The sequence below is a fragment of the Tyto alba genome, unplaced genomic scaffold (assembly GCF_018691265.1).
Source record: "Tyto alba isolate M040663 unplaced genomic scaffold, T.alba_DEE_v4.0 Super-Scaffold_23, whole genome shotgun sequence".
Lineage (NCBI taxonomy): Eukaryota > Metazoa > Chordata > Aves > Strigiformes > Tytonidae > Tyto > Tyto alba.
In genome coordinates this window covers 26684762-26700297 of record NW_024881297.1, presented here as the reverse complement: position 1 = coordinate 26700297, position 15536 = coordinate 26684762, and the positions used below count along the sequence as shown (strand labels likewise).

Below are 15536 nucleotides of genomic sequence, written 5' to 3'. Positions count from 1 at the left end.
TCACACAGGACCATTCTGTGTCTACCATCCTTATTCAGAATTTGCTGCTGTGTGTAGAGATCACTAGGAAGTATAGTTCAAAAATTTTTTAGGATAGTCAGTCTTGGGTGTCTAATCTTGAAGAATGTTACTGTCCTTCTAAAGGTTGTCAGTTAACCATGAAAATGTAGGCATATTCACGCACAAAACTGCTATGGCTTAATACCTACCTTTATCCACAGGGACGAGTCAATGCAGGGCAGAAAGCAGTAAGACAGTTTTTAGCTATTGCTCTCAAGCTGGTTGTGAACAGTAACACTTTATGCCTGGGTCATCAAGTCCACTAGACTCATACCTTAGATGGAGCACAGCAGGTTTTCTGTAAGTGCCGTTTGGCTCTCCTAATTGTGTGCACCTTCTTCACATTGAGGAAGAGTAGAAAATACCCTTCTTTACTCAGTAGTGTTCTGGTTTGAACCAGGAAAATCAAAGCTCAAGTCAACACCCATGATGCCAAATAGGAAAAAATTACTAAAAGCAGTAAATGCCAGGAGGTCCTAGTTTAAGCTATACTGCAGACCCAGACCCTGTCGTGCTGTCACTGTGTGAAGAGTGAGAAAATCAATCAGGCTTCGACATACAGGAGGAATCTACAGAAATTTCTGTGACGTGTCTGCTTAATGAAACCTGTCCACAGCGCATACTGATGCACTGACCTTTGGAGATGCATATAATGTAGAGAGCTGCCCTACAGGTGTGCACACCTAGCTTTTTATTCATGTTGGTAATGCTATTGATGCTGGGGAAGTGATCCATAAACCAGATGAACTAAAATTTCAGCACAGCTAGGTTTGGGTTCCAGTATTTGTTGGTTTGATTTCCAAAATCATGCCAAGAACCAGAAATTAGCATCTTTATTGTCATTTACAGTAAAGCCAAATCTTATCCTTTAAGTGGACTTCCTTTGAGTGCTTCCTGATTTAACGTTTTAAATGTATTCCCTTGTCCTTATATGATCATTGCCTTTAGTTTCAGTAAAAGTAGAAACTGAATACTGTGCAAGCTTGACAGTCTAATTTTCTGATGGGCAGCTGACATTCTTTAACTGCATTCAAAGGAAGAATGACACCTGATTTATTTGGATAGTTTCCTTCTATCTTTGAGAGCTGACAGTTTTTCAGTTTAAGGATGCAGATTTTACACTATTCATGTTATTGTGAAATATTTTAGAGTAGTTTGGGCAATAGTTCTTGAAAGGAGGTAGAGCTTTTTATAGACACTTTCCTGTCTGTTTTCAACTCCAATACTTCCCCTACTTCACCAAGCATAGTTGTGAGTCATGGTTATTTATGTGTTAGAACCAAGAAGACAGGAATAAAATGTACTTTCTGAAATCTGATAGGAATCAACTTTTATCCCTTTGTCCTAGTTCCATCTTCTGCCTGTCAGTAGAACTGTTCATTCATTTTGTCATTAATTCTGTTACCTGTGGATTCTACTATTTAAAGCCCTACAGAGCCCTTTAAAATTTGGACTGTTTTTCATTTGTCCTAGAACATTTTGATATGGTCTGCAAACCAGTTTTTAAAATTGTTGACAGATTTGCTACAATCTCTTTCTTAGCTTTCCCCTCTCCTTTCATGCTAGCCATTACAATTTGTTTTCTATTCCTGAAATTTTCTCACTTCTGCAGACTCTCTTCATTACCCACGGAAAAAGCTTCTAATCTGGTGCTCCCGATCCATCTCAGCCAGAACTATTGTATTTCTCTACTTTATGAAAATCACAGTTCAGGAGAATTCTTATTGGTTTCAACTGTTCAGACATGTGCTGAATAGAATTTTAAAACAGAACCCCAAATTTATTGTCTCCTCTTGAAAGATATCCATGAAAATCCATAGATGTCTTTAGAAGAGTTATTTGGATTTACTTACAATTTTTGAGTACACTGCTTCAAGAAGAACACAGTACAAGGTAAAACTGAGTGTTACTGCGTTGTTTTAGCAGAATACAGAAGAATCAGTAACTGTCTACCAAAACCCTGTAGATAACCCTGAAACTGCTTCATTTCCTTTTGTACTGAGCACTTAAATCCATCTTAAATCTTTTCCATCCTCTTGTCTTTCACAATGTATTCAGAAGACGTGAACTTCATGCATGCTTTAGTCTCTCAAATCCTACCTAATGAAAACCACAAACAAAGTCTGTAATGCTGAAAGGCATTAAAAGGCTCACAAGCAGCTATCTGTGCAATAATTGTCATACCAGTCATATGATTTATTTAACTATTACTACGCTATACTTAGATGAGACCTGTTTTGGTGTTGACTTAAAACATACGAAAACTTCGTCGGTATAAATTGTTAGTTTCACAGAGGTCAGTACTGGGTCCAGTTCTGTTTAACATCTTCATGAACAATCTGGGTGATGGGGCAGAGCGTATGCTCAGCAAGTTTGCTGATGACACAAAACTGGGAGAAGTGGCTGGTATGCCAGAGCCTCCATGCTGCCATCCAGAGGGACCTCGACAGGCTGGAACTGTGGGCTGAGCAGAACCTCATGCAGTTCAACAAAGGGAAATGCAAAGTCCTGCACCTGGGGAGGAACGACCCTGTGCACTGTGTGCTGGCAGCTGCCTGGCTGGCAAGCGGCCTCGCGGAAAAGAGCCCGGGGGTCCTGCTGGACACCAAGCTGAGCGTGAGCCAGCACTGAGCCCTTGCTGCAAAGGCAGCTAACGGTGTCCTGGGCTGCATTAGGAGGAGTGTTGTCAGCAGGTCAAGGGCGGTGATCCTTCCCCTGTACTCAACTCTTGTGAGGCCATACCTGGAGTTCTGGGCTCCCTATTGCAAAAGGGGTAAAAAGGTGCTCCGAGACGGTCCAGCAAAGGGCCACTGAGGCAATTAAGGGACAAGAGCATCTCCTGCGAGGAAAGTATGAAAGAGCTGGCACTGTTTAGCCTGGAGAAGAGAAGGCTCAGGGGGGAATCTCATCAGTGTGGACAAATATCTGAAAAGAAGATGTAAAAAAAAAATGGAGCCAGGCGCTTTTTGGTGGTGTCCAGTGACAAGACAAGAGGCAATGGACACAGGATGTTCCATCTGAACATCAGGAAACACTTTTTCACTGTGAGGGTGACTGAGCACTGGCATGGGTTGCCCAGAGAGGTGGTGGAGTCTCCATCCTTGGAGCTATTCAAAAGCTGCGTGGACGAGGTCCTGGGCAACCAGCTGTAGGTGATCCTGCTTGAGGAGGGGGGTTGGACCACACGACCTGCAGAGATCCTTTCCAACCTCAAGCATTCTGTGATTCTGTAAAACAGTGATAGAAATATTCAGATGTCCATACTGTTTTAACTTGTAAAAGTTCTTTCAGAGATTGCAGTTATATAGAGTTGAAGAGAAGAGCTGGGTCAACAATATCATAACTAAATGAAAGCTCTCCCTCAGAGCATCCATAGTAGGTTTTCCTGCCTACTAGTCTCCCTTGGTATCTCAGAATGTACTAGGAATTTTCTGTATGTCAAAACAAGATGGAAATTAAATAAGGAATTTAATCAATTAGACAAGCCTATTTTCCTTTTGAGGATAGCAATTTAAACTCATTTATGTAAGTAGTTCTAGGTCAATTTATCAGCAACCAGTACTCCACGTCATTACACAGCTACAGCTCAGCTCAGGCAAGAAACATTACAGCACTTGAAACCAAATGAAACGGGGAAAATCAGGACCCAGAGTGATACGTATATTTAGGGCTAATTCAGCCCATCTTTGCCAGCATTTATGTCGCAATTCAGGTTCAGTATGAAAAAAGAAAATCTAAAGGATCAGGTTAAAGCAGTGCTTGGTCATTTCTCTCTGGAAAGTCATTGTCATAATTTATATAGGTAGTCTGGCAGCATTACCTATATTAATATACAGACCTTTGACTTTTTTTTTTTTTTTTTGGTCTGATATTGGCAATGAGCCCAAGGCATGGGGAAAAACAAATTTACAAAAGCTGTGTGATAGTCAAGGCTGATATCCTAGGCTACTGTAAATCATTTCCTTCTGGCTCTGCATCTCCCAGTGTATTTCTTGCTGTAAGGACTGTATTTCATGAGCAGAAACAATTGAATCCGTGCTGCACCAGATTATTTTATTCTTTTGTCCTAAAGACAATTCTGGTAACTTTTCAGGCTGATTTATGGCTGTTTCTTATATGTTAAAATTCTTATGTAGCCCAAGAAGTCCTAGCTTGCAGTCTGGGCTCATGAAAGAGAAAACTCACATAAAGTCCATAATTACTTCAGTTAATACACAAAACAATTGGCCTGCTTTATTCAAATCAGTTTACATTAGAACTGTGATCAAGAACATGTCTTCATGGAGATCTCTTAATGTTGCTTTCTCTCAAAAGTTATAGCAGAAAGAATGAGGTTAAATTTGATTTCAGCTCACGTACTTGTGTTTTTTTGATCCTTAACAGCTTTTTTTATAGTTATCCTCTGTATGACATATGTGACTCTTTTCCTGTTTTGTTTTCTTTATTTTTTCTTTTAGTTATAGATAATAATCTGGTGGTTTGATTTTTGCTTTGCCCTTTTTCTTTTCTTTTTTTAAAGGATCTGTCATCAGCCTTTAATATGGTTGAACAGAACGCTTTTATGTACTTCTTGCCCATGAAAAAGACAGTACACTGTTGATTCTGAGTGTTGCTGAGTATATATATTTTCTTGCCATGCAAGTAATATTTCTTTGGTAATTTTCACTCAAGCTAAATGTCTTGCTTGTTCTGGTCTCTTCACTCTGACTGGTAAGTGCATGTGCATGCAGCCCATGGAGATGATAACAGTTTGGGTGGCAGTGTATTAGTGATGTATGGAATAGTTTTCTTGTGTTCAAGCGTTTGGTTTCCTGAGGAAAGGAGACAGCACTGGCCATTGGCTGCACCGTGTAAAACTGGACATGAAGATCTGCAGTACGATCTGCAGAACACATGCTGCAAAGCTATAGGAGTTGTATTGGAGGCAGGGTATTACTGGAACTGTAGGACCTTACAGAGATGATGTGGCAAATGCTGTTACAGAAGCGTGACTAAGCCAGGCTCCTTAGGACACTTAGCCTTGCTTGCTCTGCACTGAACCTCGCTGGTTTGTTGTGAGGCTTTCCCAAAGGCTGACTGAACTACCTGGAACAACCTGGAATAGGTAATGATGCTAATGTGGTGTTGGAGGAATTCTGCTCAGTGCTGACAATCTGATTACGTAAAATAGTTTGTCATTCATTTATTCAGCAAGTTCCAAAAACTTTCTTCTCTTTCTCCCTTTTTCAGGCAGTGTTAGAGGCCATATGTGTGTTTTTCTGCTCAGTCTATGAAGGCATTCACAGTTTCTCTCGCATGTGGAACTCAACCCTGTTCCACCCTGTTGCCTGCCTGCAAGTGAGGATCATTGCAATGTAGGTTTTGGTCCTATCTGCAAAGAAATTTCTTAAGCCTGTGTTTTCCAAGTTGCTTCTCTTTCATTGCTGCCATCACTGAGAGGTGCAGGATGTGCAAGTCTGGAATTAGTGCAGGAATTAGCACCGTTTTTTGAAGTTGGCTGTGCTGGCCCTCACTATCCTACTGAAGAACTCTTTTACATCAGTTGCAGATTTTTCTGCGTTCAGTGGTTGTGTTGTAAATGAGGCAAAGTAGACTGACTCCTTAATGGACAGGTTAATGTTAAATTTTGGGGGGAATATCGTTCTGATCCCCTATGCAAAATAGCTTTGTTATGAAAATTGATAACAGGGACAGTTAGAAATCTGTTTAAAAGACATACGCAGAGGTCAATGTGAAATTTTACCGGGCTTTGAAAAGTTATTGTTTGTTTACAGGGGAAAATAAATTCTTTACACTGTAATGACATATAGAAAACTTCAACACAAATACCACTCATAGTTTTTAAAGAAGGGTCACGTGTGTGTGGAAAAAAACTTATTGGAAAAAGCAAATTAATTTGGAAGACCTTTTGAATTTAGAAGACCTTTTGAAGCATTTGGAAGCTTTTGAATTAGTATTTCCAAAGCACAGTGTTTATCTGTACAGAAGGTAATTTGATACTACAATGTCTGATAGTTTTGATTACTTTCTTACCCTTTCAAGTAGGATTACTAAGAGGGAGATGCAGTACTAAGATTAATTTATCTGGTAGAATTTCTGGATTTTCTTGATGCCTCATAGTTTCCTTATTAGCATGAGACTGACAGAGGTTGTTACCTAGCATATGACGAAGATAATATTTACTCACTAAATACTACTTTTAAATATACTGTATATAAAGTTGGTTGAAAAGCGGAATTGCATAGCCCCAGAGGAAAAGTAATGACATTGAAAGTTTCATAGATAATTTGGGCTTGGATTCTTTTCTTCTGCTCCATTTTGCAAGAAGTATACACATTACATTAGCATCACAAATGCAGAATATGATCATGCATGCCATTAGATACAAATCAAGTGGTTTTTATGCATGTCATAGTGTGATTTAGTGACTTGGGGTAGTGTAGTATTTGTGGTTAACTTCCTTAGCCTCAGTGAGGGTGAAATATTTTGAAGGGAGGAAGGATGGATTTGTGGTTGAAGTATAAAATTGGAAAACGGGAGATCTATTTCTGGTTTGATGACAGATTATTTGATTTGTGAGAAAATAATTTTCTGTTCCTTAATTTCTGCTTATGTAAATGGGAGAGTTACAAAAAGTATTGCCTGATTCTGCTGAATAGAGGACTTAGTGAATTCATATTTGTAATGTGTTTTAAGACAACAAGGAGGAAGTTAATATTAAAAAAAATGGACTTGAAAGAAATTATTCATTTAATGCCTCCCTCAGAAAAAAAGTTACCTGGCAGCAGATTGCCCTGAAAGCAGTATCTTTTACTGGTGTGATTATGTCCAATTCATAGCTACCAGTAACAATGAAGATAAATTTTAAAGTTGTTTCTATGTGATTTCTGCCATATTTACCATATTCTATCATTTACCAATATCTACCACCTGTATCTTTTTTTTCATCTCTTTTTTTCTTAATATTGTCTGTCCAGTCAATGCCAGGGAGCGTTCCAGAAACTGTTTTTGTTCTGTTGTTTTTTCCCCTCAGGAATGGCTATAGATACGTGGAGTGTATTAGAAGCCTGTGTTTAGCCCTGCAGCTGAAGTTTTAAACACTGAGACCACTGGGCACAGTCTACCTCAAGTGAAGTAAAAGTATTATTGTTCAAGAGGAACAGGTCCCATGCATACAAGAAAGGTTCATTTCACTAGAGAAAACTATAAGTAAGCTTAATTTCATTATAACTGGGTTTCATGTTTACATGCTTTTTTAGTTGATGTTGCTTGTATTACCAGTTACGTATATTGCTCATGACATTGGTTCTTTAATGGAGTTTAACACTGCACTGTATTGTTTTTTGGAAGAAAGTGAGTACTGTACTGAGCGGTATGTTGGACACACTCCTGCATGCTTTGTTTGACTGTGCTGTGCCAGATGTCCCCCTGCCATGCTCACCATCCCAGACTCAGCAGCTGTCCTCACCACCTTTACCCTCCCTGCAGCAGAATTAGCAAGCTCTACTCTTCAGAGCATTTCTTCACCCTCTGCCATCTTATCACCAAAATTCACTTTTGTGTGTAGTCAAATGTGCCTTTATCACTCACAGTGTAGAATACAGCAATAGAATATATATCTAGGGCTTCGTCCCCATGGAAATTAGAACCTAATGGGCTTTCTAGTGTCATAGGCAACTGCAACCATTCTAGACTCTTCCTCTGTTCTCAACACAAAGTATCTTAACAAGTTGAGGGTCTTGATTTTCATAGAAGGATCTCAAATTGACCTCAATATATCCATGAGACTGAAAGTTTGAGATGAGGATCAAGGCTTATAGCGTAGCTTCTCTGGCACAAGGGACATAAAGATCTTTATAGAGGAATGGAGAAGAGGAAAATAAGCATGGTGGGAAGGGTTACTATGCTTGCATAAAATAAACACCGTTTCAGGCAAAATTTACCTTCCTATTTGCAATTGCTGCATGCATTTTGACTTTTTCATATACAAGGGTACAGCATGGCTGTTCAGAATACTATGTCTTCCTCTGTGTTTCTGCTTCACTGTTGCTAATTTCCAGCTAAAAACCTGACTATCATGTTACATTCAAACAAGTGTCTTACCAATATCTTTGAAAAAGCTTTTTTGGACACTTGCTGGTTTACGCATGCTCCACTGTGTCCTCTGCTTGGTAGCTGGGTATGTACTAGTCATCGAGTGCTTGATGATGCACAGCTGCTGGACTTGTATTGCTAATGGCTTGCTGAACATCAGGTCAGCCCACCCTGTGGCTTCAACATTTGTCAGGCTTTCATACTGCTTCACTAAACGTAAGGCACGAAAGTGCTTCTAGTAATACTTCCACAACTTCTCCATCTCCCTCTTCTATATATTAGCCTTGGTGCATGCCCACACAGCAGTGGCATGTGGAAGATGGCTTTATACACTTTTAACTTACCAAGTGATTTGGTTCTTTGCCAGCTCACCCAGTAATCCTTCTAGGGTCCTGGATATGAGAAACTACCTCTTTAAAAAAACTCCACTGGCATTGATAAAGCATTGCCAAAATAAATGAGTTCATGAACGACTGGATGTTCAGCCCCACTGATGGGTGTGGAAGTGCAATATGTGATCTTTCAGTGGCTGTTTTTTTCAGGCTGATGTTGCAAAACAAATTGTAAAAGCAGCAGAAGTTAACCAAGAGAAGACAAACTTAATTGGAGTGGGCACCACATCTGAGCAGCACATTAGTACTAACATACAAGAGTGCCAAACAGGCTGTTGAGGAAATCTCAAATACTGGGTGCAGTCTGGAGAGATTAAATAATCTTACTATCATTTGTGAGTATACGTGCTTTAAAGGAGTAACATGTGCTTTAAAGTCACTGTATACATAACTACCACTATGCAGCATTGCATGAAAATAATTTATTTTATGACATGTCCCTTTGGACATTAGAGTGAAAGTGTCAGGTTGCCCTAGTCTGTAATTCAGAGTTAAGTTCAAATGTTGTTTTTGGCACCTGTCCTGTACTTGGCTGGGGTGTAATTTGTGGATACTTTTTTTTCTACAAGTTGGAGAGATGCAGGCAGATGCTGTTACCAAAAAGAAATCACTGTGGTTATCACAAATAGGATTTCTCCTCTTTTGCCCATAAAATCTTGACAGTGAATTAATTCTGCACAGTCTGTTATTCCACATCACACATCCAAGTGAAGAAAAAAAAAAAAAAAGTAATCAATCAGTCAAGAGCTGGAAATCAGCTCTATATTTCAGCAAGAATCTAATCTGAGCTAGATGCTCTCTCATCTTTCCCAAATGCCACTGTGGTGTTGTCTTCACTGTTTGGCAATCAACTTCTCATGTGAATTAAGGGAACCAGGTTTGGTTCTCGGTGCATTTTTTTTATATCTATCTGAGCCCTGTGAGGGGGGCTTGCTTATTATCTAAGCATAGGTAATGAGCACCTTGCAGAATCATCACCTTGTAGCTTTTACAGTTGGTTTTTCTCTGTTTCTGAAAAGTGCTGGGTTGAGGCTGTGGACAGAAAGCTTAGCATGGGGAACATATAGTCCTGAAGAGATGACAAAAAGAGGGGAAAGAGTATGGGAGGGGGGTCTCTGCTGCAAACTTGAGCAGGAAGTGGTAAAACCACTCTGGGCAAGGCTGTAATTTTCCAAAGCTCACTGGCACAATTTGTATCTTGTGCAAAAAGTAGTTACCTTTGTGTGGTATTGCTTGAATTATCTGTGAAGTGTTCTGAAGCTGGAAAATGCTCTGTACAGAACTACCAGCTCAATTCTAAAGCCTGAAATCATATTTGGCATCCGAATGATCCCTAAAGGCTTTGGCTTTGTGTTACCGCACAACCCAGAAGATCTTTGTTTTCTGCTTCTAAGCTGCAGCCAGACCCATGTAAGAACAGCTGATGGGCTTTAGCCTTGATTTAGGCACAAATCAAAACCAATGCTGCAGCCTTGTCCAAGTTGTTGGCCCCATCTGTCTGTAATTGGAGGGATGTCAGAGCAGCTTTGACCTGGAATTGGTGACAGGCTGTTTTTAGAAGTGTCTCTCTGTAAGTCCCTAGAGCTGTAGTTCATAGGAGCAAACCAAAAATAACTGCTGTATTTTAGCATGTTAATGTAGAGTCCCAATGCAGTAGTCTTTGTTGGTAGTGGTGTAAGGATGTTTTACATGCTGTGTGGGTAATGTTTAAACTTGTCACTTTTTTGTTCTGGACAAAGGCTGGGACACCTTATGTCACACATGCCAACAGCTGAGAGCTATTAATAGGAGTATTTGAGCCAAAAAAACCCCACATGCACCTTGTAATTCTTTTGAAAAGCTTTATTCTGGGGGAAGTTTGGTTGGCAAAAGAAGGCCAAATCTTAATGCTCTTGGCTCTAGAGGTCGACTCTGCTCACAGCGAGGAGTGGGTGGCCGCCCTACTTCGTAAGGTTCGGGCTAGAACAGCTTATAAAAACAAAGCCCACCCTTCGTGGCTTCAGACGGCGGGTTTTGCCTCGCTCGGCCCCTGTCAGCAGGGGTTGGGCCCGGGTGCCCTCAGCGGGGAGGCGGCCCCGGTGCCCTCAGCGGGGAGGCGGCCCCGGTGCCCTCAGCGGGGAGGCGGGCGGGCGGGCGGGCGGCCCCGGTGCCCTCAGCGGGGAGGCGGGCGGGCGGGCGGGCGGCCCCGGTGCCCTCAGCGGGGAGGCGGGCGTCCTGGCCCGGCCGCGGGCGCCTCTGCCGGGGGCGGGCGGCGGTGCCGCTCCCCGCGCAGCGCCTCCTCCGCCCGGCAGCGAGGCGGGCGGGCAGAGAGCGAGGGGCTCGCCGCCGCCGCTTCGGAGCTGTGGCAGCGCAGTCGGCGTCGGCGGCAGCCGGACCTCCCGCCCCGCAGTCCGCCTTCCAGCGCGGCGGTGGGGGAGCACCTCCGCCACCGCTGCCCGCCTCGGGGCCCCGCTGGCCATGGAGCTCTCCCTCAGGCTGCTCCTGGCGTCCTGCCTCTCCCTGGGGGCTGCTGGGGAGTTTGACAGAAGGTACGCGCCGGCTTCCGCGGGGTGAGCGGAGGTGGTCGGGGGCCGGCCGGGCGGGGAAGTTGGCGTTTCCTCAGGCGGGTCGGAGCCCCCGCGGGCAGAGCGGAGGGAGCCGGGGCTCTCCCCTTCGCGGGCGGTGGGGTGGGGACTTCGGCGGCGGCTGCTGTAACAGCCCGCGGGCTCCTGACTGCCACCAGTCCGCTGGGGCGCGAAATGGCGGCGGGGGGGTGGGCTCGTTACCGGCCCCCGGGGCTGCCTCCCGGTGAGGCGAGGGTAGCTGGAGCCCTCGCCCTCGGCGGGACTTGTCTCGGCGCTCCCGCCCCCCGAGCCGAGCGGAGGGGCCCGGGCGGGCGGCTGAGGGGCGCGGCGGGCCGAGCGCCCCGGCCCCCGCGGCCGCAGGTGGAGGCGCGGGGCCCGGTGCCACCCGGTGCCGCTGCCGGGGCTCCCCGGGACGGACCCACCCTTGACCCGCGGGGAGCCAGTGCCGGGCAGCGCTCGGCGTCCTGAGCACGGGGTTCGGGATACGGAGTTTGTTGCTCTGGCAGGGTTGCGTCCTGCGAGAATTAAAAACAAAGCACTTTGCGTGCTGTAAAAGTAAAATTAGTTTATTGACGCCTCGAGGCACTTGAAACAGAGTACGGTGAGGATTGCGACTCAAGTTTTAACATGAAGCGAGGTGAAAATGGATGTTTGGAGAGCGTGTGCCCCGTGGGCTGTGCTGAGCCGCGTCAGGTGTAGTGAGCGGCTGCATGGCAAGTCGGGGAAGGCTTCATGGGTGCTTCGAGGAGCGGGCTGCCCCGCGCAACGGTTCTGTCAGCGGGCACATAGATCGGCCAGCATCATCCCCTCTCCAAGGATTTCTTTTTAGGATTTGTTCAACTGCAACGTTCATGTGATTCCAGCTTGTCGTTAAAAAACATTAACCATTTATGTCAATACTTTGTAATTGTTTGAGACTGCAGTATCTTTTCCTTGGAACAAGGGAAGACTACAGATCTCCTTTTGTATTTACTTTCTGTTTAACAGTTCAGGAAGCTTTTGCTTTGATTTTTTTTTTTTTCTCTTTCATGTTTCAGTGAGAAAATTTGGCCATGTATTGTGAAATAAACCAATGCTGAAACTTTATGATGCTGGTTTATTCTACGTTATGAATTCTGTGTTTCAGACTTTTGAAATTATTCAATACCAGCCTGGGAGTGGAAGCAGTGAGCATATTGCAAAGCATGTCAGTTTTTTCAGGCTTTACAAAGTTATGCTAGTTATCTTTTCCCTTCTTTGCTTGTAGTCATTTGCATTTTCTGAACTAAACAAAGTGTTAATGATAGAATTATTACAGACTCAGAGCAATTGCTGTTTTTTAAAAAATATATATCTTCATGCAGGAGAGGTTTTTGCTGGTCTTTGTCTTTTGTTTTTCTTAATCTAGAATCATTTTAGTTCCTTTCAAAATGTTTCACCAGACTTTTTTGAACTGTCTTGTTCAGGTGGCCCAGACAAATAGTCTCCTCCACAGGACTGTGTCGGTTTGGAAGTAGAATTGACTGCTGCTGGGGCTGGGCCCGGTTGTCCTGGGGACAATGCCAACGTGAGTATCACTGCTGCTGGGGCTTCTAGTCACTTGTAGAAAAGGCTTGTACACACCTAGTCATGTCTTTCACATGTTCACACACATTCTTACAACGCAGGGCTTAGGCTTTTGCACGTGTGAGTCTGAATTAGAAGGATGTTGTCATTTTACAATTCTGTCTATTATTAACAGTACTAAAAATGATTGCAATCAAGTAAGGTAAACTTTAGTTAGGGCAGTGAGAATTTGGGAATTTCTGTTTGGTTTCCACTTCGTTTCATGCTCTGGTTTAATAGCCTGACGTAACACTGCACTGTGTCACGTTACAAGCACTGTAGGGCAAGAATATTTGCATCCAAGAAGGAAACCCAAATTATTGATATTTCACTTAGAAAGTTGGTGGAAATGTTCCAGTTAGTATTAAGTTCAAACATTCTTTCAGTAACCCCTAACTAAGGGAATAAATCTGCCTGACAGCATCCTTTTAGTGGGTCACACGTGAAGAGAAGCATCTCTGAGATTCTCACATCTATCTAGAATCTTTGATATAGTTGCAGGATTACCAAGTAGATAAGTCTTCATCATTAACTACATCTTCAAAAGGTATTCTGTGGTGGCAGCTTAGCACTGTGTAGAAGTTAAAATTGTTAGGAGTATTGTAGAGATATCAGCTTGTTAAAATTACAGCCTTTGATACCGGGAACGCTTGCTCGTGTGTTTAACAGTGCATACGTGAGTGATATCCCCTAAGTTTTTGCAGGAGGCAACCTATAAATGCAAGTATTTTTTTTTTTTTTTTTTATTTAGAGGCAAGTGTCTGCAAACTAGATCATTTTCTGCCAAGCCATTTTTAAATTAAGACAGGTATTAAATACTGTAAGTTGCTTAGTCTGCAGGGCAGTGACTGAGGTGGCAAATATTAGGCAAAAAATAAAAATAGCATTGGCAGTGCAACTGTAGACTCTCAGCAAAGGTTTTGTTCAAATCTGTAATCAACAAGACTGGCTTCTTCCTTCCCAAGTGTGTTAAAAGCCCTCAATGTTTAATAGCGTATAAGATGATTGGTAAAAAAAGCTATGTAAAGTACTTCTGGAACATAATATAATGTTTCTGATACTGTTTTTAAATACAAAGTTCTCAGGTTGATATCTCTTAGGCCATACAGTGAATCATTTCGTAACAAGTAGTCTTTTCCTTGGGATGAATGCTTACAGAGAAGGAAGGAGGATGTGAAGTAGGTTGATTGAGGCTACTCCAGAGATGATAGAATCTTTGTCCATCTTTCATAATACAGTTTAATTTGGAAATTGTTGAACATTTAAATGTTTGAGGCTACGAAGGCTTAACTGGCAAGTAGCAATTCACATCAATTTTGTTGTTGCTTGTCTTTTTTAAAACAAAAAAACCCAAAACCCTAAAAGGGTCTCACCATGGCCCTTTTCTTAGACAAATTGCCACCTGTGTTGTGACCGCAAACTGCAGCTCATATTTAGGTAGATGTAAGTTTCTCGCTATTACCAAGTCTGTTTTGGGGTTGTATTTTTATGATCTTGGGAGACAGGAATAGCATAAAGTGATACTATCAAAAGATTCATAACTAAAAGTTGAAAATGAGACAAAAGTAATAATACACAGAAAGTATTTTTTATTTTTACTCTGAATTTTGTCAGTAAGATCATTTGTGGTGCCAACTTTTTCAGATACCATAAATGCTCTTTTTTTAAGGCTAAAGCTAGGTTCATTCTCACCTCCTTCCACTGCATTTTAGTCCATTAGTCACACTTTTGTTCTCCATGTACATTTCCAAGAAGTGCAGAGATGGATTTTATGTGGTCATCTCCAGTAGTTGTGACCAGACTTTCAAAAGAATACAATTATCACTTAGGTGTCTAAATGCATTTTTTCCCCATTTTTTATTTCACACACTGGGTGCTAATAATTTCTGAATCACTGATTCAGAAGAGTCTCAGATATGTGGGTGATGACCTTATTAAAAACTTAGCAACTCCTTCTAGTTTTTAAATGGGATCCAAACTCTTTGCAGAATAAAGCAAGAAAATCTGCCCCAGTTGTGGGTGGTGAAAATTCCAGTCATATCAGAGTGGGAGATTGCATTAAATGAAAGTGAATCTTTCTAGTGCTTGCAGCCAAACAGAAAAACTGTAGTCAACTCTCCACCTTGGGAATGTGGCATTCAGTATGAAGGATTAGCCTGGCACAGAAGGCAGCATTCCTGGCCTCAAAGGAAAACTTGAATGTTTTACTGTACAAAGGGGTATCATTGAAAAATTTCCAAAAAGTCAAATACACAATTATTTCTCCTGCTTTCTCTGTGGAGAAAGGCAAACCTCTTAGTCCTGTCCCCAAAATGAGTGGCATAAATACATGTCAGACTACTAGATGTACATTTTCTTTGCCGTTTCCAGAATAAATTTTATTTGCACAACAAAAACAAGTATAGAGGCAGGTTTAAAAGTTAGTAGTGAGACTCAACTTATAAATGAGTCCAGAAATGAAGCTGTAAATATTCAGGCAATAACGCTGAGCTCTTTATTAGAGAGCTTGAACTGCTTTTCTCAAACTAGTTTGAGCCATTCTTGGTACACCTGCAAGTGCTACAGTACCTTTGGACTCTCACCTGCTTACTTGTGCATAATTTACTATGTAGGCACAAATTACCTCTGAATTTATCTTTCTGACAACAAACGTAAAGCGAGAGCCATGCTGGAGCCAGATTTTAGCAAGAATATAGGCTCTGATACGTGACAGGGTTGTCCCAGTTTACAGAGACCTCTGAACCGTGATGAGCCACGGACAAGTGATCGCGAATGTACCTGGATCCATTTTCTGCTGTCCAGCTGAGCCACTCCACTTAACGTGTATGGGCGTGCCTTTTGC

General features: G+C 42.4%; 1 protein-coding gene across 3 annotated transcripts in view; it reads left to right on the top strand.

The window, feature by feature from the left end:
- Positions 1–10780: 10780 nt before the first annotated feature.
- The window catches only part of NPNT (nephronectin), a 53341-nt gene continuing 48585 nt past the window's right edge, over positions 10781–15536 (top strand). For all 3 annotated transcript variants that reach the window (XM_042796982.1, XM_042796983.1, XM_042796981.1), the window contains exons 1-2: positions 10781–11074; positions 12556–12656. In XM_042796982.1, coding sequence (XP_042652916.1) covers positions 11004–11074; positions 12556–12656 — 172 coding nt within the window. In that variant the 5' untranslated portion in view covers positions 10781–11003. The remainder of the gene's footprint in view (positions 11075–12555; positions 12657–15536) is intronic.